This window comes from Carassius gibelio, chromosome A10, assembly GCF_023724105.1.
Source record: "Carassius gibelio isolate Cgi1373 ecotype wild population from Czech Republic chromosome A10, carGib1.2-hapl.c, whole genome shotgun sequence".
Lineage (NCBI taxonomy): Eukaryota > Metazoa > Chordata > Actinopteri > Cypriniformes > Cyprinidae > Carassius > Carassius gibelio.
The window spans coordinates 8,038,374-8,066,330 of NC_068380.1; the positions used below are offsets into that span (position 1 = coordinate 8,038,374).

At 35.0% G+C, this 27,957-nt stretch overlaps 4 protein-coding genes across 9 annotated transcripts in view; 1 reads left to right on the top strand and 3 right to left on the bottom strand.

Annotated features, from left to right (window-relative positions):
• LOC128021021 (pleckstrin homology-like domain family B member 2) overlaps positions 1-461 on the bottom strand; it is a 97,797-nt gene extending 97,336 nt beyond the window's left edge. For 5 of the 6 annotated variants that reach the window (XR_008185458.1, XR_008185459.1, XM_052607886.1 and 2 more), the window contains exon 1: positions 268-424. Coding sequence is in view for 4 of the 6 variants with exons in the window: in XM_052607886.1 (XP_052463846.1) it covers positions 268-285 (18 nt within the window). In the remaining 2 variants the exon portion in view is untranslated. Of the gene's footprint in view, positions 1-267 lie in introns of all 6 variants that reach the window. The other variant, XM_052607885.1, reaches the window with a different exon arrangement.
• A 191-nt stretch (positions 462-652) lies between these two features.
• On the bottom strand, positions 653-4,813 carry LOC128020644 (uncharacterized). Its single transcript, XM_052607257.1, has 7 exons — positions 4,738-4,813; positions 3,832-4,167; positions 2,925-3,200; positions 2,512-2,838; positions 2,277-2,384; positions 1,807-1,869; positions 653-1,728 (listed from the first exon to the last, which is right to left on the bottom strand). The coding sequence occupies exons 1-7, from the start codon at positions 4,811-4,813 to the stop codon at positions 1,265-1,267; spliced, it is 1,650 nt and encodes a 549-aa protein (XP_052463217.1). The 3' UTR covers positions 653-1,264.
• Positions 4,814-5,599: 786 nt separating this feature from the next.
• LOC128021664 (uncharacterized) lies at positions 5,600-12,294 on the bottom strand. The gene is made up of 7 exons (XM_052608976.1): positions 12,121-12,294; positions 8,216-8,509; positions 6,842-7,120; positions 6,440-6,763; positions 6,201-6,290; positions 6,018-6,080; positions 5,600-5,882 (listed from the first exon to the last, which is right to left on the bottom strand). Exons 1-7 carry the CDS (start codon positions 12,188-12,190, stop codon positions 5,863-5,865), a joined length of 1,140 nt encoding a protein of 379 aa, XP_052464936.1. The 5' UTR covers positions 12,191-12,294; the 3' UTR covers positions 5,600-5,862.
• Positions 12,295-15,127: 2,833 nt separating this feature from the next.
• LOC128021038 (gamma-aminobutyric acid receptor subunit rho-3-like) lies at positions 15,128-27,953 on the top strand. The gene is made up of 9 exons (XM_052607912.1): positions 15,128-15,816; positions 17,317-17,429; positions 20,231-20,298; positions 20,723-20,946; positions 21,699-21,781; positions 23,023-23,160; positions 25,203-25,355; positions 25,922-26,115; positions 26,857-27,953. The coding sequence occupies exons 1-9, from the start codon at positions 15,674-15,676 to the stop codon at positions 27,157-27,159; spliced, it is 1,419 nt and encodes a 472-aa protein (XP_052463872.1). The 5' UTR covers positions 15,128-15,673; the 3' UTR covers positions 27,160-27,953.
• The last annotated feature ends 4 nt before the right edge of the window (positions 27,954-27,957 follow it).

Consider the following 27,957-nt stretch of genomic DNA (forward strand, 5'->3'; position numbering starts at 1 on the left):
TGCCAAAGTCCTGAGTATGTTGCCTGTTAGCTGGGAAATCTCTAGACCAATGATTGCTAGATTATTTTAAATGCAACCAGCTTAGAAGTTTACTTGACCTTGTTGTCATGGCTCACTTACTCATATTGTTGTGATTCACATTCACTGGAGCAGATTTACAGACAATGCAAACAACTCAGATGATTATCCTATGCCATGAGCTATTTGAGGAGCAATTTAAAAATGAGAAGGAGTCTGTTTTTAATAATAGCCTGATTATAATCTTACCTCAGTGGAGATGCTCATTTCAGACCGGAGGGATCAGCAGTTCAGATCACATACAGTCCTGTATATTTGAAGTCCACTCAGGCTTTAATCATATCTGGTTCCTTGTTAATTTATGATACAGTTACATAGCTTACACTACATTTGACACACAGCTGAATAAACAGGAAAGACACATTTCTGTGCTATTTTATAAATGTCCACAAGGGATGGAAATATGCTTTGTAAACAGGAAAAAAGGATCAGCCCATTCTCAAAAAAAAAAAAAAAAAATCCTAAGAGATTTAAAACAGTCATTGCACAATTTGTAGGCTACATTATACAACTACGTGACAGTAAGCTAGTTTAAGGCCATGAATAATATAGCATTTTAATACATTTAAAAACAAAGTTTAGTCTTCTTTTTTTAAATATTATGCAAACACTTGACCTATAATTTACTGACAGACAAGAATCACGCTTTTAACAGAGAGATATGCAAAGATAAACTAAGCAGATTTAAAACATATTCAAATATTTACATAAACAGAAATATCGCCACCTGCTGGTTATGGAGCGGTACATTTCACATTCAAACGTTTATTTATATAGTTCACGTAAATCATATAATCTGTTCACACTGCCACTTTCTAAATTGAGATAAATAAACCACAAATAATATAAAATAAAATAAATGGTTAATTGTATAGGCTTAATCTAACTTAATAACCGAGGTCTGTGAGGATTGTGTAAATTCAAGACATATGACTATATACTATATAATGCACTATATAACTATGTAATGCACAAGACATATAATAATATACGTTTTTTCGTATTAAAATTGTTTTATTTACTGAGTTTTTGAGGGATCTTGAGGGTTAAGGTGTATAGTTGCATATCCCTTTAATGAGTTTAACAATTTTTTAATCTACCATATGTCATGTATTTCAAGAGTGAGCTTTAAAATCCAGTTATTATAACAAGTCGGCACCATTTCAATTTATGGAATTAATATCAATCACCTGAAGCCATTGATCTGTGAGAGCTCAGGTGTGGCAGGTTCACATATGTTGTAAAATCTCTGAATCACTGTACACTCCATCTCTACTCCATCTGCTGTGTGTGATTCAGATTCAAGTTCATTTCTCTCATTTTCTTTGTCATCAGACACCTGTGTATTCATCTCAGAGGTGAACAGAGTTATGATAGCGCCGGTTGGTGTTTGTGGCCTGGAATCATGTCTTTCCACTGGTGTATCAGGTGTAGAGGAATCACTAATAATCATGCATGTATATATCATACTGTTCTCTTTTGGTGTATGTGGTAGGACATCATTCTTAAAGCCGTCCGGATGTTCTTTGAGCAGTTTGGATGTTTCAAAAGATGCTGTGTTGGACAGCACTCTGTGAATGTCTGTCTGGACTGATTCCAAACTGTTGCGCCTGGGCTCATCTTGTCCTAGTCTCTCAAATAGCGGGATTTCTGCAAAAAATTAATAAAGGATATTAATAAAAGATATTAGTCTAGTATCTGAATGCATGAATGAGGATAATTATTTACCGGTTTTGTTGCTACATTGGATTCGTTTATTGATGTCTGAATGGCTGTTTACTGGATGTTCACCTGAAAGAGACAATGTGCCTTAAGTAAAAGCTAAAGTAAAACTGCTTTTATAATATATTGTGTAATACTACATATTATCATATTATATATATATATATATATATATATATATATATATATATATATATATATATATATATATATATATATATATTATATGTATATATTAATATGAAATATATATTGTGTAAAATGGTTAAATAAATTTGCACACAAATATTTTACACAAAATATAATATTATAAATACTAATATATATATTATATACAATGCATAATAAAATATATTATTTTAAATAATATTTTGGTATATTATTAAATATATATATATACATACACACATATACATATATATATATATATACATATATATATATATATATATATATATATATATATATATATTTACCTCTCAATCTAAAACATCGCGACATGGCTACAGACACAGTGATCAGAAATATGAAGACAGACGCAGCAGTTCCCCACCACGACCTCCTGCAGTCATGCTCATCATCATCTAGGGGAAAAAATACATTGTTTTATGAATTAAAACTTATAATAGTAATTAACTTAAGTGACTGTGCCCATCTTTCAAACACACAGTACAGTTAATATATATTTTTTTGACATTTAGGTAATCTCACCAGTCACACGAACTGTAATATTAACGTGAGTTTGGACTTGATGTCTCATCTGGAAGCCATAGAATGTGCAAATATAGGCCCCGCTGTGTCCTAATCTGTCTGGGTTTAATAGATGAAGGGAACCGTTGCCTGAGTGAGCCTGATCTATGTCGAGTTCAGCTTTATTCTCCCACAGGTTCGCGATCCGACGGGTCCGGCTGTCGTAACTGAAGATAACGATGGTTTCTGTGGTTCTGATGAAGGTCCAAGTGAGGGTAAAATTGTGGCGAGGTTGTGTCACCTTGCAGGGAACCAGGAGTCCAGAGCCCTCCTCACCAAATAACTTATCTGTAAGATTCAAATCATTCAAAAGAGCCTTTAAAAAATGGTAACAAACACCTTTCTTGAGAGTCTGTGTTTAAGTACGTAGTTACCTTGTTGATGCAGTGATGCAGTCCACACCTGCACTTCATCCGCGGACACAACAGAGCAGAAGTAAGTATGATCAGAGATGTTGCCTATCACACTGATACCGCTCTCGATGGTGAACAGGCCTTTTGAGTCTGATGTTTTACGAGTGAAGTTCTGGAAGCTTCTGGTGTCCGTGGGGGGATCAGTGGCCCACGTGACATCGGGAGCTGGATAGATGTTCTGGGACAGACAGATGACCCGTTCCTCAACCATCTCAAGCTTCACAAACTGGATCAGAGCTGAGCGTGACAGACAACGCACAACATAAAATGATCAAAACGTAAGATTATCTAAATCATCTAAACATAGTTTATACTAAATGAATATGGTTTTCTGCATTATCTCTAAATAGCATTAAATAATTTGTGATTAATATAATTTGTTTGGTTTTTTACATTAACAGAGCATATTTTAATATGTTATACACATTTGAAAATAACTTTTGACCAACAATATTTGATAATGTATAAAATAGTGATAGTGAAGCTTTGTTGATGTTATCAATTTTATATAAATCAATAAACAAACCTGGACAAAAAGCGTAATGTAGCTAGATATTTTCATGTACTATATGAAGTCTTATTATTTTTTTTTTTGCTTAATTTTTTTTAATATTGAAGGGAAATATAATATTTAATATTTAATATTAATATTTTTTAAAATATTATTTTTAGTATTATTCATTTTAATTTTACATCTTTCTCCAAACTATTCCACAGACCCACTAGGACCCTCTTGTGGCCCCCTGAAATTAATTGCATAAAAATGTCTAAATATATTTTACAATAGGTGATCAACTTAATGTTACAGATAACCCAAGTAACCCCAGCAAACTCAAAAATATGATAAACCTGTGACACTGTTACTGACCTTTGACCCCCAGGTTAACAAAGGTTTCCTGGTTTCCCTTCTTGGTGCTGGTGTAGCACTTGTACCTCCCTTGATCCTGGACTTTAACTTTCCTCAGCACCAGAGAGGCATTTCCCTGTGCGATCTGGGAATTAAACAGGTTGGTCCGGCTGCTGAAATGCTTGTTCTGGAGGCCGTACTGGTCTTTATTGTAGTAGTAGCTGTGAACGGGGATCTGCTGCTTGTACCAGTGGATGACCACGGCCCCTGTAGGCTTGAAACTGCAGGGCAGCACGCAGTCTTCATAGAACAGACACGTCACGTGTGCATCTAGAGTGAGACCAGCACATGTAAAATCTCGAAGTTAGAGGAAAAATCAGTTTAATGGTAAACAACTGGGTTCAAATGGCTCATGTAGTTTCTTATGCACTGTAATTGCAATGGAACATTCAATATTGCTTTGTTTGCAAAAAACGGGCCTATATTAGTACTCTCAAGAGATATCAGTATCACAGTTTTATTCAAATAGCCTGTTTTCCAACAATCTCTTTTTCCTACCATTTAAATCACTGTTTACTCGTAGGCTGCGCCTAGTCCTCAAAAATGAATCACAGATTGTTCTTTTTCTCAAGGGTCATTAATCTGAAAATAATGAAGTTTGCTACAAGTGCTGCTTTGATCCATTTACTCAGCCAACAGCTATTGCTGAAAAACTTAAATGGCAGATTCAAAACACACACACATACACAACATAAGAAAATGTAAATATGACAATTTATTCACTTTTCCCCGTTTTACTACATGTACAAACAATTTAATCTTATATTTTAAATGCTCAATTTAACAAATGTATCATACATTATAGATGAGAAAAATTAAACTCAACAAAAACACAACTAAAACATTAAAAAGCATGTAAAGCCTTACCTTTAGTAATGATGATACCAGATACCCAGGTCCTAAGATAAAGCACAAATGCAGCACACAGATGCAGCAGGTCCATGATGGTCAGACTATGCCACACGTTCAGCTCAGTTTACTGAGATGTCACAATCTTTCTCTCTGTACAAGTGCATGTGTCCTGAAAGTGTGTGCGCGTGAGAAAGGGGGAGAGAAAGACCCTTGTGGACATATCAATTAAATCAGTGAATGATTAACCAGCTGGTGCATGAGTGGACATATAGTGACCAGAACTGGTTTGGCCATGTAACCGCTACAGTTAAGCAGAGGATGAAGAAAAAAATAACCGGGCAAAAGAACAAACCAGTGCATTTAAACCTTAAAGTGGACTGGTGTGGTCATGTTGTGGTTATTTTAGTCCTAAATAAGAAGATATTTCAACATTTTAACACAAGACTCTTATCCTCACCCAGGCTGCATCTATTTTATAAAAATACAGTAAAAACAGCAATATTCTGCGGAAACAATGATAATGTTTTTTCAGGATTCTTTGATTAACAGAAAGTTCAAAATATCTTTTGAAATAGAAATCTTTTGTGACAGAAATATCTGTACCGTCAATTTTGATTAATGTATTGCATCCTTGATGAATTACAGTATTAAGTCTCACACACACACACACACACACACACACACACACACACATATATATATATATATATATATATATGAATAATGTATCTTAGTGAACTTTTAGTAATTACTAAAAGTAATTGGTAGTGTAATTACTAATTAAATTGCAAAAATAGCCAGTGTATGAGGTTTATAGAAAATGTATAATAAATATTTGACAAATAACAGAATCAATAATAAATATTTGACAAATAATATATTTTTTATTTTATATTTAAAAATAAATTATCGAAAAATATTGAATCCAAATACCATTTAAAAAAAAAATACATATTCTTATGTCATTTTCCAAATCGTTTCTCACAAATAAGAATTAAAGAAGATTGTATAGAAATAAAGTCCATCAGCTGGTCTTCCGACTTGTATTCCATACTGGTTTCTCTCTCATAATACTCTTCTTTCTTCTTTCCATGGCTAACTGCGAGAACCTGAAGGCTGAAGTTTATTTCCTTCAGGTTCTCACAGGTCTGATGTTTTGTCTATGAAAGGCAAAAAGGAACACATTCAGTTGCAAAAATTCAAATCTAAATGTACATGGCTTTACAAATAGCAGGGGACTTATGTATTCTGTTACGTATTGATTATAAAAAAAATAAAAGATGACTGGACAGTGCCTGTGCTCATGCTTTGGATTTCCACATCCTCTTGATAGTTGTCTTGATTTCTTTGGGATTTTACTGCACACATAAACATCATGGACCATTTATATACTGGACATCTAAACTCTGTGTTCTTTTAGCAATAAACACTATTATGCAGATTAATTATTATACAGAAAGTTCTGTTCACTGTATTACCTTTGTATATTTTTATAATTAAAATGAGTGCAAGAAGAACGATTAATCCGACGAAGATACCCAACATCCACATATTAGATTTAAGACAATCTACAGAGAAAAAGAGAAGAAACATGTTAAAGCAAGACAGATGTTGCTGCTAAAAAGTAAACTGCCACAATGTTTTAGCAGGAAATTAGTTCTAGCTTTAGTCCAGCAGATTAATTGATGGATGGATGCGTTCATGGATCAGTGGTTACCTTTTCCCTCTCTGGAGGACGAAATAACAACTCGGGTCTGTACCAGATGCCTTGTCTTTGCTCCTAAGAAGGTACATGTGTAAATTCCAGAATGTTCCAACCCAGGGTTCTTCAGGCTTAGTGAAACATCCCCCTTCAATTCGTTGTCTTCCTTTAATTCTGCGTGATCCCAGGAGCTGCTGGATTTACGTGACCGGCTGTCATACGTGAGGATATCTGTGGTTTTGTTTGCTGCCGTAAAAGTCCAGACCAGAGAGAAGGACTGAAGTTTCTTGGGAGCTTTACTTGGTATAACCAGGTCTTTCCCTTCAAAGCCGGTAATTTCTGTGACGTATACGAGACAACATTGGAATTATCACCTTTATAACACATTTTGCACATTATAGTATGATTACGTTTTACCTTGCAGCTGTAATGAAGCTGTCCATGTCTGTGTGCCATATCTGGAGCTGATGTTACACACGTAAACATGATCAAGGCAGTTGTTTTGCTGTTTTAGGATGCTCTCCACTCTAAAGAGGCCCCTTCCTCCAGTAGCCATGTGGGTGATGTGTTGCAGAACAGCAGGACTTGACCTGGGTTCTGTGCTCCACTGCACCACCGGCGCTGGATAGACATCTTTAGTAGAGCACTGGATCAGCCCAGAGGGATTGATGTCAATAGAGATCGACCTGATGGGAGCTGGAAGACATCAAATGAACGAATGAACCAGATAGTAGATAGTAGAAAGATAGATAGAGACGTAGATAGATAGATAGATAGATAGATAGATAGATAGATAGATAGATAGATAGATAGATAGATAGACAGACAGACAGACAGATAGATAGATTTTAAAATCATTTAAAAATTAAGTTTAAAAATGCTTTTTATTTAATATATATTAACAATTTAATGATTAATCAGTCACAATTCAGCCATGATCAGATGAGAAATCGCCAACAAATATTGCTATTTTTTTATCAGCTTTTATTTGTTTAAGAGTGGTAATCAACTTACCTGCTATTTTATATGAGCAAACTGAGAAATATCTAACAGATATTGGTCTTTTAAAAAAGAAAATCACTCCAAATGTGTGCTGCTGCTGCTGTTGTTGTTGTTGCTGTTGTTGTTGTTTGTGCTTCAAATAAAGCTAAACATTGTACCAGCCAGCTAACTAAATAAAATAAAAAAAGCTAAAAAAAAAAAAAAGTATTCACAATTCAGCAGCAGCAACAACAATAATAATAGTAATAAAGAATTTAAAGATAAATTCAGTGCGTTAGTGAACTGTGCAAATGAATCAAACGGAATCATTTTTTTCACTAAATGAATCGAATCACAAAAATAGTGATTCATTCACGAATCAAGCAGAAAACACACACAAACACGACATGATTCTTGTAATATAATCTGGGAAAACTACTCTCAGGCCGCTAATGTCCACTGACATATGAACTGGAAAATCTCGTTGGTAAATAAACTGAGCTGAACACATTTTAATTAATTAAGCTGTTTCGATCAGCTTAAAAGATCGGTTGAATTAAAGGTTCGATGACTCACTCATATTCCACAAAAAGACTCACTTGTCAATTCGCGGCACCTGCTCTAATCAAATAATAGAACGAATCTGAATGAATCTTTTTAGTGAGCTGATTCTCAAGAGAAAATGAAATTATTACTGCAAATGCATAACTCCAAATGCATAACTATGCAAACCTCTCACTACTACAACTACTAATAAACATAAATAATACATTTAAAATAAGTGAAAGTATTCCTGCAAGAGAAACAAACCTTCCACTGTCGCAACAGCGTATGCCAGAGTTCCATTGTTGACCACACATTTGTATCGTCCTCTACTCCTCGTATCTACTGGTCTCACAAGCAGCGATGCGTTGCCATCAGAGACGCTGCTGTCGCTGATCAGTTCCACGCTGACGTTGCCATGGATGAGACGCTTTCCCGCCTGCTGTAAACTGAGTATGAGCGCCTCCTGCTGGTACCACTGGATCTTCACATCATCATTGGTGGGCGTGTAAGAACAGGGAAGAACACAGTCCTCAGAGAAGATGCAGGTCACGCGAACCTCTGCAAATCATCAACAACAAAAAACTTTCAGATGTTCCTGCATGTACGAGAATGATTTATAGACCTTATGGATAATACTTGCTATGAATTCATAACCTTTATGTAGTGATTTCACATATTTGGACTCTTGAAATACATTTATAAATACATGAATGCTGTTGGATTAGCACTTTTTAACAAAACACACACACAAAAATTATTAAGTTATTTTAGTTATTGTATAATCTCCAGTCAAGATTGGTGATCTAATGCAATGAACATATGTGATAGATGGTAATTCTACCATTTAGTTAGTAGATTTTTTGGTAAAAGTTGCTGTGATGTTATTGCGTGATCATGTTGCCACAGCTTTTTTCAAGTTGGTGTTGTTTAGTCAGCTTTTCAATGGTTTCCTCTTTTTATGTGGTTAATAAGCGGGAAAATGCCTTTATATCATTTGAGTAACTTTTCAAAAGTCGCAAAAAATTTCCAAATGATTTTTTTCAATAGTTATTTTTGTTGTTATATGCTTTTGATAAAAAAAAACTAAATAAATAACTAAAAAAAAAGGACCTAAGTCTTGCAAAAACCACGCAAAATGCTAATTTGGCAACATTTTAATTTGCATATCTCTAACAAACAGTTTCCTCACCACATGCTGTGTGGGTGTGCAGTCGCCCATATCATGTATGCAACTTTTTTTTTTTTTTTTTCAGAAGAAAAGTGAGTTCTGCTGCCCCTATTTGCTGTCAGGCCTTTTCTGTGAATGATTACAAATGTGTGTTCCCCCATAACATCACTAAGAGGACATGCTTTGTGATTAGCCGAATGCCTCATAGGTGTGACAGAAATTTTACACCTCTTGTGATACTGTGATGCGTATCCTGGTCAAAACATGACGCGAAAAGACAAAAACATTAAAAACCCATTATAAACTAGGCATTTGTTGCATCCAGTGGGGACATAATTAGTCGTTCATAAAATGTGCTGCACACATTTGAATATGTGGGTTAAACTGTTCTGGAACAGTGTTGTAACTTAACCACTGATTTCTAGTCGTATCCTCTTTTGGAAGGCCAAACAATGAGACAGACACGATGCGGCAGCGGTGGTAGCAACAATAAAGTTCTTTCTTTCTTTGTATGAACATTTTGGGGGTGTTATGCAAATCTTCCCCCATCGAGACGTAGACATGTGGGGGCGTGGGCCAGTCTTAACTTTTATAAAGAATATCTCATTGGGTCTGGCGCAGTGGATAAGACACGTGCCTTTGGTGTGAGAGTTCTGGGTTTGAATCCACTGTTAGACACCAATGTGACCCTGAGCAAGACACTTAACCCCTAGTTGCTCCAGAGGCGTGCAACCTCTGACATATATAGCAATTGTAAGTCGCTTTGGATAAAAGCATCAGCTAAGTGTTCCTGTAGCTCAATTGGTAGAGCATAGCACTATCAAGCGCAATGTTAGGGGTTTGATTCCCTGGGAACACATGATAGGTAAAAATTGATAGCCTGAATGCACTGTAAATTGCTTTAGATTAAAAGTGTCTGCTAAATGCATAAATTTAATTTCATTTAATTTTAAATGAATAAATGTAATAATGAATAAATGTAATACTCTAAAGAGAAAGGAAAACTTGAAATCGCATCATATGACCCCTTTGAACACTGTTTTTACCTGATTATACTTACTGTACTTAAGTAACATTTTCAGTGCAGGACATTTACTTGTATCAGAGTATTTTTACAGTGGAGCGCACATGAATCTTTGTACAGTGTTGTTAGCTGGGCAGCCAGAGCAAAGGCCAAAGTGAAATCACCAATGAAATCTGACATCTGCTGTGTCATAAATGTTGTTTCTTTTGTTCAAACAGTGTTATAAAAAGAGTATTTTTCAGGCTAGATGTGCATGCAAAGTCCTAAGAGCACGCTCAGAGCGCTGACCATATATATATATATATATATATATATCTATGGCACTGACTGTTTTTAATGGCAGCTGCAGTGATGCGCTGACTTTATTGATTATCGATTGGCTCTTTCATTCAGAAGGCGGGGCATCCTGTGATTGAGCAGCCATACTGAGTGTTGCATTTTTCCCCATTCAAAACTATATAAGTGACACATCTTGGGTATTCTATAGTCTTTGGCCAGAGCGATTTTTGGCGCTCGCACTGGTGGCATTGTAAACCACAGTTTGTCTACACTGGACATGACATATTAGACATATAACCATTGAAAATCATTTGAAATTTGTGTAAATATGTCATAAATAGAACACAACAGCAGTTTTCTGTTGGGGATTTGTCTTGTTGCACTGCATCCAGTGTAGTCACCATCGCTGATTATAATGAGATCTATAGTGTTTTGTCGCACCACACCACATCCGATGTAGAAATGGTGTAAGATAGCACCAGATTATCTTTTTATCTTTATCTACAGATTAGTCAGCATTGGTCGCATCTTGATGCAACAGTAAATGTCTATTCTATTGGAACAGTTGTGGTTTGTTTTACTTCTGTTTCTTAACTTATCTTGATGCATGTAAAACTTTCCTTTGTGCTAAGTGTCTAGTGTAGATCTAATATAGAGAGAGGTCTTGGCTAGCTGAAAAATTCACAGTGACTGTGTAAGTCACAAATGATGAGCCAGAGTGAATTCTAGCTGACTCACTCATCTTCGTACTAACAAAGAGGGGCTCAAAAACCCATTAGCTGAAATTCTTCTTCCACTTGAGATCTGAGAGTAGCATCCACTTTTTTCATAGTAAATTAAATAAAGTAAAAAGCAAATAGAGTTCCTGTGGCTCAGTGGTAGAGGATTGCTTTAGCACCACAAAAGGTTGTGGGTTTAATTCACAGGAAACACACATACTGATTAAAAAAAAAAGAAAAAAAATTATAGCCTGAATAAAGTAATTTGCTTTAAATAAAAAATGTCTGCTAAATGCATAAATGTAAATAAATATTAGATTTGAAACTTTAAAAACTTAAAAATTATAAATCTTGCCTTGGCAACTAACTGAAATGGATACGTTTAACTTGAAGTAATAAAATAAAATTACACTGATTTAAAAATAAATAAAACAAAAAAGTTCAACTAAAATGAAATTGAAACTGAATAACTGGAAATATAAAAATGCTAATTCGAAATATCAATAAATATTATAGTATTATATAAATAATACTAGAATAACACTGCCTAATATATACTGAACCTACATAATAATTTATAACACTTGAAGCAATCATTAAGGGTATCTAATATAAATACAAATAAAAGAAAACTGGACAGGAAAGAATTCCTAAAGAGGAGCTACATAATAACTAGAGAAAAGATGTCTGTGGATGATCTTGCCAACATTGATGCCTTCTTCCATCCACTTGAATCACATAATAAGGTATATTCATAACATACTGTAAGTCTTTCCTGGCATCTTTTCAGCCTTCCAACTGTGATGCAAACATGAATTGATATAAAGTGACTAGATGAAAGTGACAGGTACTAAAATTAAGCAGATACAGAGCAAAAAACAAAATAGAAGAAAACCATAAAAACCAATCACATACTGGAGAAATGAGCAAGAAGTTAGAAAAATGTCAAAAATAAAATCACAATAAAAGTTAATCTTACCTGGAACCTTACATGCCACTAAGGAAAAAATCCATAAAAAAATACAAGCGCCATAGTGGGTCCTTGACATTCTCCCTTACAACGTTTTGAAGCAAAGTAAGAAGTGAGGGATTCAAAGAAAATGATAGGCAGAAAGAAAACTGCAGAGAAGAGAGTCTCTCTCGATGACGTAATCAGACCTTGTTCCTCTCTACTGTTTCACAGACAGGCAAAAAAAAAAAAAAAAAAGAAGTAGGCCCTGCATCCACCTGAATGAGAGTCTTTGTGAATATAAAGACTACAAGAGAAAGTAAATAGAGAAAGTTCTTGAGGTGACTTTTGAATATTGGCTCTGCTGTGAATTTGCAGTGGGTATAAATGGCAGAGAAGAGAGAGAGAGAGAGAGAGAGAGAGAGAGAGAGAGAGAGAGAGAGAGAGAGAGAGAGAGAGAGAGAGAGACAGAAGGCAGACAGGTTTCAATGCTAAATGGCAGCTGAGACCCTTTCCCCCCTTCCAAGTACTCCTGCAAATAACTTAACAATAACCTTCCCACACTGCCCCAAGCCAACCTTTCTAAAGCTCCTGGTCTTTTATCACCACCGTGTTCTTTGTTGAGGTTTCACTAAATGCTGCAAATTTCCCTGCAACCTTCTTGCTCAATCTGCCAAACTAAGACAGTGAAAGTATGTGTACTTTACTAGAAGTGGATTGCAGTAACTCCGATGGTTAGTGAAGATTCTTATGACATCAGACCATGAAACAGTTGTTTCCTTCCTGAACGAAGCCCTACAGATGACCCGATACATTTTTCAGCTTGACATTCCTGGCTTCATTTGTCAGATAGATAATGCTTAGAAGTTTAAACTGACTTTGGTATTTACAGACTTTGACAGGTGCAAGTTGTCATTCCAACCTGCATAGATTTGAGATGTGAGGAAGTGCTTTACTTGTCTGAGCTGATCGAGTGCCCACAGTGCAGCAGAAGTGTGGTCAATGTGTCTGATGACATGGCAGTGATGCACCAATTCTGCCAACAGCGGCAGTTCAGTAAATACATTCCTGTTGACTTTAATCACACTGCACTCAAATGTGATTCGGTTTTCATATCCAATCTTTAGGAACGACTGCAATTTCATTTTGCAACCAATGACAAGTTTCTCTATTTTTCTGATAAACTGTATGGCCTTAAAACATTGAAACTTTTAGCTTTTAACTGTTACAGTAGGCTACTTGCATGGGAATGACCAAAATCTCCATGATTACAGTTCAACAAATTTTACGCACATCTGTCAAATCTGTTGGTCTTATACATTTTGCCTTTGAGCAGATTCAAATATTTATTTTTCTGATGGGTTTAGATAAAGTAGCTCTTTTAATCCTTAAAGGGATAGTTTGCCCAAAAATGGAAAATAAAAAATAAAATAAAAATACATGATTTACTCAACTTCAAGCCATCTTAGGTTTTAATGTTTCATGTTTTAGACTAGAGACAGCAAAATGAAGTCCTTGAAATGACACGTTCACAGTTTGTAGATCAAGTAGTTACTAAACAGTTCTAAAAGAATATTTCCACTTTTTCAAATATTAGAATATTGATAGCTACTGTATATCATCTACTTCAACATTTTGTGATCTCAACAGTATTAGCTCTCCTGTCATACAGTATTTGGCCACAAGAGGATGTTTATGAAATGTGTGTTGATGAACAAAGATGAAGTGTGATTGTGGAAATGATGCTTTTGCTGTGACTGTGGAACAGCTTTTTTTATCCTTCTTATAATGATTAATGATCTGAATAGGGAAGGATGATCCAGGTTCAGTGTAAAAGAGCAGCTTCCTCTAGTCTAGATGCATCGAGGCACGTGCACGTCTCTCTTAGATGCCAGCACTCTTCTGTGCCCTCAATCAGACTCTAATCCTGGATTACAGGAGCATGCTACTGCTCTAGGATTACTCTTCTACTGCTGCAATTTTATTATTGATTGTGTGCTACTGTGTTTCATCAGATACTCGATTCGAATACTGTTTATTCTCTTTTATATACATAGAATCTGTCTGTCTCTCCTCTGTTCCTCTTTCTCATGCTTCTGTATCCCAGGGAATGACTTTTATTAGAACTAATAGATTTAAACTTTTTCCCCGCTTTTGTCATTGAAACTATTGGATACTTTTTTTTATCATGTGTTTATTAACTTTTGCCCTTGTCCCAAACCAAGACTTTCAATTAAAATTTATTGTGCATATAATTTTATATTTGCCTATAATTTATATTATACATTATACAATAAGAAATTGTATATTTATATTTAATAGATTAGATTAGATTTAATCATTTTAATTGAAAATTATATAAAATATTTTTATCTGTGTATCCATGAACACCCTACAGCAACTCAAAAAACTAATAATAACATTATTTTTTATGTAATATCATTTAAAATTTATATATAATGTAAATAATACTATGTCATTTTATTTATAAATTAATAATATTATATTTATTAATATTTTATTGTGTGAAAAAGGAAATTATATATATATATATTTTACACAACTTAACTATTTAACTAACTATTCTTCCATGACCAACAAAGATTATTTTTTTATTATTATTAATACACTTGGTTGCCAAGGAGAAAACAGTGTCAGTGAACAATATGCAAGATTAAATATGAGACATGATGTGCAGAGAGAGAGAAAAAAATGTGTGTGTGCACGCTGCATGTATAAATTAACTTATAAAAATTAATGAATACATTTTTATAATTGCCTTATTAAATATTTCAGTGTTGTTTTTTATTCAGTCAATCAGAATACTATAAAATCTATTCCATAAACCACATAGACCAACACTAAACTGTTTTTCAGCATCATCAAAAGTCATCTTTCCAGCTATCCCTGTTTTGTTTCACTTTTCCTCTCTCCATCAGCTCTTGATGTTCTCAAAGACCATAACCCTCTATGTAGCGAGTTAAGATCTGCCAGATTACCCTGATGGTGATTTCTGAGCCTGATTCCTTCTGTCTGAGATACAAAGTCAGTCGGGCAAGCTGTCTGTCTCAGCAATGTGTTTGATTTGGAAGTAAAAAAGTATGATCCTTGCCTTTTTTTTAGCTAACCTGATGCTAGAGCTAGTTGTGGTTGTGACGCACCTCCCCTTCCCCTTCCCCATGGAGTTTATAGGTTACTAAAAGATTTCACCAGCTGCATGTAAGAAGATTAGAGAGGAATTAACATCATTCCTTTGTCATTATTGAAATAAATTGATATTTGGTTTTAATCGGACGGAGGGGGATCGCAGGAGAGCAACATGGTCATAAGAGCAGACAGGCTTTTAGGCAGGGTGGGAATCGTGGACCTCCAGCCGTATACACACTAACACACATGCACGAAAGCAGAGCTCAAATGGGAGCATGTAACTTTTGCTGCCCGGTGCGGATCTAAGGGCCTTTTCTGTATCGGAATGGGCGGCACTACGAGATGGAAAGGATGCTGGGTAAGGAACTCCAGAGACTGATCCCACACCGTCTCTCTATTTTTCCCCGTGTCAGATCCTGGAGCTCAGGACTCGGCCATGATCTTTGCTGTCTCTGTACTGAGGCTGATGTGCCTGGCCTGGCTGATGCCCGTCGCCCTGCTCAAAGGAAGCAACACGCAAAACCAGCGCAGGCACAAGGACGTCTACCTGGGAGAAAACACACGGCACAAACATGGAGGGTGAGGATGCTCTTCCTTGCTCCTAAATGCATTTGCAGAGTGCTCTGGTAGTTGGAACTTGGCTTTGTATATAATCAATCAGCACCGTTCTGATAAATTTAAATACCTATGTCAGCCTGTTTATACTCTTGGTCTTATTTATTGTGGTCTCGTCTCTGTGGATTGATTTGTTAGGGTTTATTTGAAGCTCTGCGCTGTGTTTTGACCTGCACTTTGGGGTTGTTGGATTGTGTGTGTTTGACAGTATAATTAATTGTGGACAAAGGAACTCTGTAATTAGAGATCATGTTTGAGCTGGGTATGTGAGGTAAACAAAAGAAAAACAGCACAGGGTACCAATAAGTCTTTTAGTACTGATCCAAAGGGAGGTCATTTTCGGGGAACAGTGCCATTTTGGGCAGAGGGTTTCAATACAAATACAAAAAAAAATTTTTTTTACATTTATTTAATGGATCTAGAAAATTTCAATACAGAAAATTTGTAAGAAGTCTTAGTCTTAAAGACTAAACTTAGACTTAATGTGCTACATTATTTCAATAGTATATTGGGGTGGAAATATTGAGTTTGTCGTGGCCAATATAAGCGTTAACATAATATAACAAAACAAAACATTAAAATACTGACTTACAGTCTAAGAAATACTTAAAGTCCCTGAAATATGTTTCCAAAAAGGTTAAACACATTAAACAGAGATAAATATATCAAATAATGTGAATGTTTATCCTGTTAATTGTATTAGTAAGTCAGTGGGACTTATTTAGCAAAGAACTGGCAACTAGAAAAATAACTGTTTTTGTCAAATCAAAATAAGAAGCAAAATATTTTAATAAGAGGCTAATTTTGTCAGACTTTAATTGTATTGAAGGCTTTTGATTAGAATAATATATACATGTAAAATTGTCTCAGTAGAGATATATGTGTTATTATGCTTTAAATGAGCTGGCATAGTAAACTGTTTATGTATAATGCATTCTAAATATATTTTTAATGTATATTAAAATGCATTATAACTTTTCATAAATAATTGTAACCCAAGTTAAAATGCATTATAATATTTGCAGATTCCTTGTAATATCAGATATACAGTATATGCTGTTTGTTATGTGTTATGTGTTTAATGTATACTTAACATGGTCTAAAAGTGCAAGTTATTTAAATTATACTCTCTGAAAGTATAGCAATGTACAGAAAAATAGTATTATAATGTACAATAACTGTGGTTACAATTATTCATGAGATTATAAAAGTGTATTACAAGGCATAGTATTGCATTAAAAATACTTTTATTATAAATTATATAAAGGCTTTAAGTAAAGCATTACCGAAAACTTTCGGGATTTCTGCATACTAAAGTTAAATAGCTTTCTCTAAACAATACTTTCTTCCAAATTTCTAGCTTCGGTCAATGCTGTTTTTATCCTAACTTAACTTTGTGTATGTTATTGCTTATTTCTGTCACATTATTTTTTAAAAATCCTAATTTTGTCTTTTTTCAAACAGACGAATAGACTTTAAAACTAAGAAGTCTGACAGCACCAAATCTCTGCTGATTAAATCAGAGCAGCTGTTGCGAATCGAAGATCATGACTTCGCCATGAGGCCTGGTTTTGGAGGTGAGGGCATCTTTCCATTCGAAAGCCAGTTACGAATTACTTTCGGCTTTGCAAAGTCAGTAAAAATAATTGTATTCTCAAAAAACATGCTTGTTGTATTCATACTGAGCAAAAATCTACTGCTGGGAATCGTGATGCATTTTCTGATGGAAATCACACACCTTTGTTAGATGAAAACCTATATAAATAGATCCTTTCTTTAAAATGATATTATACATAACACTTTATTCTATGAAATCTCGTTCCCACATGTTTTGTAAGCTGATTACTTTGTATGAAGCATGCTGTGCCGATAGAGATATCACCCGTACTTGCTGCTGTTATTTCCTAGTATACGTCTATTGATATAACTCACAGAAAGGGGTTAAGCACTGTGTCATGGGCCAAATGACCAGAATGTGACTCTGCTGCTGCTGAGATTGTCAAAAATGTAGGTTAGAAAGTCATATGCGATGTGTCCAAATCTGAAAAAAAGAGAAAAAACTAAAAACACTCTGACCCAGATTGTTAGTAGTGCCAAGCAGACAATACACAGAGGACAGCTGTGTTTTATGCACAGTAATCTGCATCATAATCCCAGTGGCTCTCTGAGAAAGCCTGAGAATGTAGCTACATTTTACAGGCTAGCCAAATGTAGCTGTTTTAAACAAGAACATAGAATGGAATACAGTTTTTTCTAATTTTTCAAATAATCTCCTTGTCTGAGATTCTCTGTTCTAACTGCGATTTCAGATCCATTTAGGTCTATAAAAAAGGCAGCAACTATTTGCACTTACTGTACATAACGATAGAGGCTATTTACACTAAGTGCAAATAGCAATATATGCTATTTACACTGTATAAATAGCAATATATGCTATTTACACTGTGTAAATAGCAATTAGATGCTATTTACACTAAGTGCAAATAGCAGCATTTTTATAGTGATATGCTATTTCTTTTTACCCTGAGTTAAAATAGCAGTATTTTCTGCTATTTATACAAATGCAAATAATGGCAATTATCTGCACCTCATAGTTATACATTTAAACAGTGTGCAATAATAACAAATTGAGTGTAAGTTTTAACTTTAATTCCAATTACTAAATGGATGCCACCTTATTGGGACGATAAAGCCCTCACTACACCAACCCGTTACTTTATTTTCAACTTTTTGATTATTTCCTTCATTTTCATTGAAAAGAAATGCTTTTCTAATGTGATCTGAAATTATATATATTATAGATCAGTGGTAAATAGACACTGCATTTAAAAAATAACATGGTATATATCCGAAAAACAGTACCATAGTAGCTTTGTGTAATTTTGTCTGCTAATACCTACATGTGGACACTGAGATTGAGCTTTATTTCAATCCAGATTAGGGCAACATTATTTGTGCTCTAAAAAAAAGTGAGAGGCTGATAATCACACCGAGTCATGTGCACTGAGTTAAGTCTCTGTTTGTAGGAAGCTTAACAACGCTTTTCAGATTTTATGTGGTTGATGACGCAGTCATGAGACAACTATTTGACACAACTGAGACTTTATATGTAATTTCTATATGCTAGTAAATTAAATGCATTTTTATACTATTAATATTATAGTAATAGAGAGTTTAGTTTCTATTCTGAAAATGAATTCACATTTTCAAGCTATGAACTCTGGAATTTTTCATAGCAGTTATAGGTTTTGGGGTAAAATCTGATTTTTAGATAATTTTTAGATGCAGAGATGATTCAATAATGGCTAAAAATCATACACTTTCAATTCATCTGTTCTACTTAGAGAGATAGAGATACAATTCCCTTGAAGAAAAACAGCTGCCACAAGAAGATTGACAGCAGACCACTTAATTCAGATAGAGACAACTGTGATTGTTAAACATATGTTTGTCGAGTCATTCTGTTATGACAAAGACAATTACATAGTCATCTCTCACAAATATTTACTCATTTGATTTGATTGCTGCTTCCACTGATGGATCTCATTAAATAGTTTTGATTTTATAGTTTAGCATTATATAGACAGGCTACAATTTAAGGAATCAGACTTTATTGTTTCTTCAAGGTTACATTGATAACTCTTTGAATTAGAGGAGTAAATATTTGGAAAACAGAAATGCGGGATGATTTCAATAATAGATCAGAAACAGCAGAGAACAAGCCCATAGAAATACTGATTTAGGTCTTTCCGGCCTTAACATAGGTCTTTCTGGGAGTTTGGCATGAAAAATGAATGAGTCACAGTTAGGTAAATGAGTCAGATTAATTGAGAAACTATTCCAACTGAATCATTAAAGATTCTCTAGGAAGGACAGGAATCAGAGAACATTTTTAACGGAAATGAGACTTCAAGGGTTGCTCTTTATGGTTTTGATACACTAAAAATAAACTTTAAGAGCTTGTGACGTGTATCAGACAGTATTTAAGTAAGGTGTCGTGTACATCAGCAGCAGATGGATGCACGCTTATTGTATTTTCTTTATGGATCCTATTCTGGATAAGAACCAGTTTCAGTTCCCAAATTTACAGAGGTTAAAGGTTCACCTGACTAACGATGCTCAGATCAGTTGATGTTAGACGGGTTTAAAGAGAAATATTGAAGTTCAAACTGACTTTAGTACATCTGTGCACATCTGTTTTGGGAGAAACTGACAGAAACTCTAAGTGTATCAAAAGACTGGGAAGTCACCATTTAAACTCATTACTGACTAAGAGATAAAACTGAGCTATTAAATAGATGTATTTCAGTTTTAGTTTTTTTTTTCTATGTGTGATCTCTCACTTCTGTTTCTTTTCTCTCCGTGACACTGAGCCCAGGCTCAGCTATTCCAGTGGGCATCGATGTGCAGGTGGAGAGCATTGACAGCATTTCAGAGGTCAATATGGTAAGTGTCTGCTCTTCTATAAATTACTTTTAACCTGTCAGTGAGATCTGGACACCCTCAACTCCCAGTGCTAGTCATACATCAAGCTTAAATCCTCCACCATTTAAACAGATTGGAGGCAGAGGGCAAAGGTTAAAACAACAAGGAATGAATGTGTGCAGAAAAGCATGTTAAATCCATAGACACGTTCATTTTACATATCTTTATGTACTTAAGTGTCGTTCATTTATTTTTATATAATTTTTCTTTTATTACATTTTTCCTTATCCCGTTTAAAAAAAACATAAACTGAAGTATGAGAATTATGTATTGAAAACAAATGTTTGGCACCAGTTATAATCCTATATACACAGTGACTTTCAAAGTATGAAGTAGTGGCTTAAGCAAACTGACAAAATCTTTTTCATGTCTTTTGTGGGCATAGGACTTTACCATGACCTTGTACCTTAGGCATTACTGGCAGGACGACAGACTGGCCTTCCCCTCCAGCAATAACAAAAGCCGAACGTTTGACGCTCGGCTGGTGAAAAAGATTTGGGTGCCTGACGTCTTCTTTGTTCACTCCAAGCGTTCTTTCATTCACGACACCACCATGGAAAACATCATGCTCAGAGTCTATCCAGATGGAAACATTCTCTACAGCGTCAGGTACCTGGAACCAGACGTTTTTCCAAGAGCTGTGAAACTAGCAGTTTGCTTTGTTTCAAGATTTCACAAGAAAGGAGACAAGATATTTTCAGCTTTTTAGTTTGAAGTAAAGTTTGTCAAGAAAGGACAGTTCACCCAAACCTAAAAATTCTGTCATCATTTACTTAGCCTCATGCCGTTCCTAACCTGTATGACTTGGTTTCATCTGAAGAAAGAAATTTGATGTTTATTTTTAATACAAAAAGGGGAGAAAACAGTCTTCTGAAGTCATAGAGTAAGGAACAGACTGAAATCTCAGTCATTGTTCAGAGATAATCTTTCAACGTTTCAGCATTTCAAACATTTTGTTTAGTTTAAGTTATTTGAAATTTTATTTCAGCTTTATTTTAATTAACAAAATGTGTTTTAATAGTTTTGATTTAGTTAAAAACACTGAACAGTCATACAGGTTTAATTATGTGTGACCAAATCCCCTTTGTTTACTTTAACTGACAAATAAGGCATGGCTTTATATAGTTGGACAATATTTTTTTCAAAGAATTAACTGCATGTATGGTAAGTGTAGGCTTGTGTGCATGATCAGGTATGCCTGAAACAGTTCATGCACAGGATCGGTTTTCATTTCAATTCATCTGAATTGTTTCCTTGATTTGTTGTTCTGCTAAGCACAATATCATGTCTCAATTTTAAAGGGGCTTTTTCAGTCTAAACGTAAGTGATTTGTTAAGGCTGTCCTGAATTGTGAATTACAGAATCACAGTGACGGCTCTCTGCTCTATGGACTTCAGCAGGTTCCCTCTAGACACACAGAACTGCTCTCTAGAGCTGGAGAGTTGTGAGTATGACCGTCTGTGTGTGCATGTACACTCAACATAAGCACTATCAACTGAGTACAAGAAATAATTAGTCAAAGCACTATGCTCGAAGTATAGCTGTAAATATATCCTAAATATACTGCAGCATGTTGTGTTTATGGGGTAGTTCACCCAAAAAAATGTACAAATATGTCATCTTTTACTCACCTTCATTTCGTCTGTGGAGCACATAAGACGAAATTAAGCAGGATGTTCACAGCTTGTACAATGAAAATAAACAACAGTTTGAAAGTTTGGGGTCAGTAAGAATACATTTTTTTTGTAAACTTTTGTAAAAAAAAAAAAAGAAAAAAAAAAAGAAAGAAAAGAGAGTAGTCTTGGCACATAGCTAATATAAATAAGTAAAAATGTATATATATATATATATATATATATACTAAAATTACTAAAACTGAAATAAAAATTAATTAATCCTATATAGAAACACACACACACACATATATATATATATATATGTATACTATGTATGTATATATCTTTCTATATAGGATTAATTCATTTTAATTAATTGTATTTTTAATTAATTTTATTTATATATATATATATACACACACACACACACAACAACTACAACAAACAAAATGGTAAAACTTAAACAAAAAAAATTAATATATTAAAGTAAAAGCTAATTTAAATAATATTAGTATACAATAATCCTATAACAGTATACAGATAGTGCTTTATGATTTTTTTACTAGTCACTATATTCTCTCATTATATGTCAGAAGAGTAACGTAAACATTAACCTAATGTGTGAAATGGAAAAAAGACAATTTTATGTGATTATGATGACATAATATTTATTTTTGGGTGAACTAGTCTAATAGTAAAGTAAGTTTTATATGTTACGGGCATGCTGGTGGTGTATCATATAACCCTTTTTTAATTTTTGGTAGTTTTAACCAACATCTACCAACAGTTATACTTAATCTGATTCATAATCTGATTCATGCAAGCTCCATTGTTGCAAATATAAAATAATTGCACAGAAGAACTGGTTCAAAGTTGCATATGTCTGTCTCTTTCACCCATGACACACAGAATTACATGGGCCTCAGCTTCTGAGGAGAGATGACGGAGCTGGTTTTGCATCCTCTGTGTTCTCTCCTCTGAGGAGTGCCGTCCATGTATCTTCAAAGAGAGTTTGCTGTCTCACACCTCCCCACTCCCTTCCCATATTGAATTTTTTGCTCTCTTGAAGATGCATACAATGAGAACGACCTCATGCTCTATTGGAAGAATGGGAACGATTCATTAAGGACTGACGAGATTGCACTCTCGCAGTTTTTTATTGAAGAATTCCACCCTTCCTTCGGGCTAGCCTTCTACAGCAGCACTGGTATGTGTGCTTCACTTCCTTCTGAATGCTTTTATTACCGTACTACCATGTGCTTCATTACAGTAAACCAACAGAGAGTCCAGAAAATGAGATTTCCCAGCATTCCTGGGTGAAACGGTTGAATATATGCAGTGTTTTTCTTTCCCTTGAATTCTTGGGCTGAAGTAAGACGTCTACTCTTGGTCAGTCATAACAATCTGTCACAGATGACGCGTTTACCCCACGATCGGTTTGAAGTCGTCTAAGGCCCTGTCCCAAATGGCACACTTCATGTGCACTTCTTGCAGACTTACAGTGGCCTGCTGCGTGTGTGTGTCTGTTAAGTCCATCAGACCGTAGGGTGTTCCGTTCACCATTTTAGCTTTCATATTGTGTGCTTATGAGTGTCCCCTTTGCGGCCACTATATGCACCCTCGATGACCACCAAAGCGGCATTACATCACAGAAGTGTAGACTCAGAGGAAGACCACAAGGGTCTTTAGGATGAGATTTGGGACAGGGCCTAATACGTGTCTCTGGAAAAAAAAGCACTGCATCAATGTGAACGTTTGACACAAAAATTAATAGATCAACAAAAACACTGACTGCATTTACCCCTCCATATTTGAAAACACAACACCAGGAAGCGCAGCCATTAAAGAGTTAATTTCTGGTGTAATAATTTACCAGTATTTTAAAAATGTATATGGGAATAGTGCTTTACCGGTAAAAAGATGTAATGTCCTTGCCAGTGTGGACAGCAAATGTTTTTATTTACTGGTAAAGTACTTCCAATAATTTTACACAATTTACTGGTATTACTGTGTGAAAGGGGCTAATGTCACATATTTCGTAGAAAATGCATAAATAAAGTTAACATTTAAGAAATTTCACTAAAGCCTTTAATTAATTAATTTATTCTAAAAACTATTAAAATTAAATTTATACTAAATAAATATTTATTTTCTGACTATTTATATCATTTTATTTCTATATTTAAAGGCATAGTTCACCCAAAATAATTGAATAAAGTTGAATAAAGTCATTGGGACCTATCATACACCCGGTGCAAAGCGGTTTCAGCCTGACACAGTTCTTATTTTCCCATCCTGTGCCGTGTTGTTTAAATAGCAAATGCTATTTTGAGGAACTGAAAATAGACTGCGCCATAGACCAACTCAAACCTGGTCTAAATTCTGGCGCAATATTTTTTCTTTGTTATTTAAAGAGCACGTTAGTAATATGCGCCTATAGGCAGGTGCACAACACGTGTACAGTACACTTTGCTTATTAGACACACAGGGACACGAATCAGCACATTAACATTTTTAAAATGAAAAATTACATTCCACCATGTAAATAGCGAACCCGCCATGGCGCACGCGCAACTGGCTTTTAAAGGGAAAGGGATATGAGACTCTGATTGGTTTATTGCACGTTACGCCCCAAAAACACCCTAAGAGAATAGTGACAACCCATTTAGACCATGTGCCCGGGCACACCAAACATTTTCTCGTTGTTAAACTAGCATAAGTGGATCCGGACATGATTCTAAGTGTACATGTGCTGTGCGCTTTAGACCATGTGCTTATATTGTTAAAATAGGGCCCAATATTGTTGCTTTCTTAGCGCACAAAGTCGATTCATAAAATTATTTTTGAACCACTGATGTCACATGGACTGTTTTAACAATGTCTTTACTACCTTTCTGGACCTTTAATAGGGTCAGAAAGCTCTCGGATTTCATCAAAAATTTCTTCATTTTTGTTCAGAAGATAAACAAATGTATTATAGGTTTGGAATGACATGTGGGTGAGTAATTAAAGAAAGAATTTAAATTTTTGGGTGAACTATTCCTTAAAGTTCTGTTAACTAAATCATCTAACATGTATGAAATTCTATGTTTAAGTCCATTATGCTGTTAAATACATCAACAGTAAGTCATTGAGCAACACATATCCCGAGAATGATGCCTTTAAGGTTTAATTTTGTTCTTTCCTTTTTTTCGCATTAGTATTAGTTTGTATCCGTTGTAAATATCCCGTACTTTCTGTTTCTCTCAGGCTGGTATAACAGGCTGTACATAAACTTCATCCTCAGGAGACACATATTCTTCTTCATGCTGCAGACATACTTTCCCACAATGCTAATGGTCATGCTCTCCTGGGTGTCCTTCTGGATCGACAGGAGAGCCGTCCCGGCCCGTGTCTCTCTAGGTATACCTCCAGAAGAAACATCCTAATCTTAGAAATTTGTTCTATTTAACTTGTTATATTTAATGTTAGAGCTGTGACCTGTAATTTCGCCTCAGATGGGTTGGTAACAGTGAGCTGTGTGTATTTACTTTGTTCTCTCTGGTTATTACGCTCTACAGGAACAAGTACAAACTGGTATAGAGAGAACAGAATTAAATTACCTCAAAAATACCTTGATAGTCAGGCCAGCAGGCGATAGACACGCAGCCAGGAAGTTGCTCGTTTCACACATGTCGATGACATCAAGCCCAGAGAGAGTCACAACAGAATAGAAGTAGTAGCCCACATAATGCGTGTCTTCCTGTATGCTTTCTTAAGAAGGACTATAGAGAAGTGTTGCAACCTGCTCTGTATGTGTGCAAATTCGTAATAAACAATGACTAATTTAAAGAACATGTAATTTCCTTTCACACCCAATTTGACCGTCCATAATCTGGTGGGGACTCTTGTGTGAGATGCAATAGATGGAAAGATTATTTGCTTGATAAACTCTGCCCTCTCTTCCTGTTTCTTTTGATCTCCTACAGGAATCACAACCGTGTTGACCATGTCTACCATAATAACAGGCGTCTCAGCATCAATGCCTCAGGTGTCTTATGTGAAGGCTGTGGACATTTACCTTTGGGCCAGTTTCCTCTTTGTTTTCCTGTCGGTCATTGAATATGCTGCCGTGAACTACTTCACTACAGTGGAAGAGATGAAAAAACTTCGGAAAGGAAAGGTCAGGGTCACGGACTCATCAGAGATTGTATGTGGTGATATTTGCTCTGGTAATATGAACAAGATTGAATATTCACTTTTAAGCTACACATCGCCCCCTATGGTAATTTTCAGACAACACAAATTCAAGCTGAAGTTTATCATAGTATAGCTTCTGTCAAAATATACATTTTAATTATAATTTATATTAACAAGATTAAAATAACTTAATTTTAATTATAAAATAAACTGATATTTTGAAAGCAATAAAATTAATAATTCATAAATAAAATATTTAAATAAATATTTGGATACTTTTATTACCTAATTTAAATGCAACATACATTTATTTGCCTAACAAAAATTTACCTTGTGAACCATATTTTCTGCCAAAATACTCTTACAACAACAATGCATTCATAAATAATATACTGTTATTTTTATTTATAAAAAATGTAAACAACTGAGATTTTGAAAGCCATAAAATTAATAATTCATAAATAACATTATAACATTTATTTTAAATAGAATAATTATTATTATTAATTCATAAATGGGTCATTTAAATTAAAACAACTTAATGGCATTAGCCTAACAAAACTTTACCTTGGTTACCATGGTCAAAATAATAACAATGATAAAAATGTAAAGCAAATTAAAAATGTAAAGAATTCTTGCAATGGTTGAAGGAAACCCCCTATTCATTTATTTTGGATTTACAATGTTAGATATTTACTTTCTCGCATTTCTCTTTCTAACAAAGCTTCCAGTTTCTTACGATGCAACCCAGGCTATGGCCTACGATGGCTGTTTTCACGATGACATAGATGTATCGCCTTTCCCCGAGCTCCCCACAACACCCAGCACGACGCGGACCATCCCACCCAGAGCCTCCTCAACTGAGCCTCCACCCACCGAAGGCACGAGACTCTGGAGGAAACGTTCAGTTGGCAAAAACATCAGATTCATAATGAGCAACAGCTACATGATTGACTCATACTCCAGAATCATCTTTCCACTGGCATATCTTCTCTTCAACATCATCTACTGGTGTATCTACTCTTGAGCGTGTAGCTTGCTTTTCTAACAAGTCGCTGTAATAAATCCAGGATGAGCCAGTCTTATATTGCACAAGACAGTTGAGCTTTGGGGCTGTCAAAATGAACTCTGACAGTAAGCACAAGTGACCTAGTAGACCAAAGTAGACAGATTTGATTTGAAGTGTAACTGGAGAAAGATCCAGATGGATGTTAGAAATGGAGATCTCTTTAAACATTTGGCATTTCTTATAGCATCTGAAGGAATGTCTTTTTGTCATAAACTCTCAAATGCAAGGAGCATATTCACCTCATTCAAGGATATACTGCATAAACAGCTGCTTACCTTACACTTGTGACTGTTGTTATGGGATCCATCCATCACCCCAGCTTTATCTCCTAGAGTTCATTAGATCCGAGAGCAGAAACTTGAAACCAAACCAACCTGCTTCATATGCTCAAGAATTATATCAACATGCAAACTTGTGAATAAATTAAGCCTCATGCTAGTCTCACATATTAGGAATTTTGGGCCATGTTTTTCTTTTAGGACCGCCTAATTGAACAGGAAGTAGATGTTTGAGTGACATGTTAAGTGATCAATCACAGTTCAGAGTTTCTTGATGTTTCTAGACACTACCATTCAAAAGTTTGGGGTTGGTAATATGTATTTTTATGTTTTTAAAAGAAGTCTCTTATGTTCGCCAAGGCATTTATTTGATCAAAATGCAATAAAACTGTAATAATGTGAAATATTGTTTTCTATTTTACATGTAAGAAACATTTAATGCACAATAAACATTTCTTATTAGTAATGATGAAATTGC

Coding starts and splice junctions, on each gene's coding strand:
- LOC128020644 (XM_052607257.1), bottom strand. CDS start 4,813: ATGGACCTGCTGCATCTGTGTGCTGCATTTGTGCTTTATCTTAGGACC. Junction 4,168..4,737: donor TGGTATCATCATTACTAAAG/GTAAGGCTTTAC, acceptor TCTAACTTCGAG/ATTTTACATGTGCTGGTCTC. Junction 2,385..2,511: donor TATTACAGTTCGTGTGACTG/GTGAGATTACCT, acceptor TTTTTCCCCTAG/ATGATGATGAGCATGACTGC.
- LOC128021664 (XM_052608976.1), bottom strand. CDS start 12,190: ATGTCAAGGACCCACTATGGCGCTTGTATTTTTTTATGGATTTTTTCC. Junction 7,121..8,215: donor CGCTGTTGCGACAGTGGAAG/GTTTGTTTCTCT, acceptor GATGTCTTCCAG/CTCCCATCAGGTCGATCTCT. Junction 5,883..6,017: donor AATCCAAAGCATGAGCACAG/GCACTGTCCAGT, acceptor TGCCTTTCATAG/ACAAAACATCAGACCTGTGA.
- LOC128021038 (XM_052607912.1), top strand. CDS start 15,674: ATGATCTTTGCTGTCTCTGTACTGAGGCTGATGTGCCTGGCCTGGCTG. Junction 20,299..20,722: donor GCATTTCAGAGGTCAATATG/GTAAGTGTCTGC, acceptor TTGTGGGCATAG/GACTTTACCATGACCTTGTA. Junction 26,116..26,856: donor AAAAACTTCGGAAAGGAAAG/GTCAGGGTCACG, acceptor TTTCTAACAAAG/CTTCCAGTTTCTTACGATGC.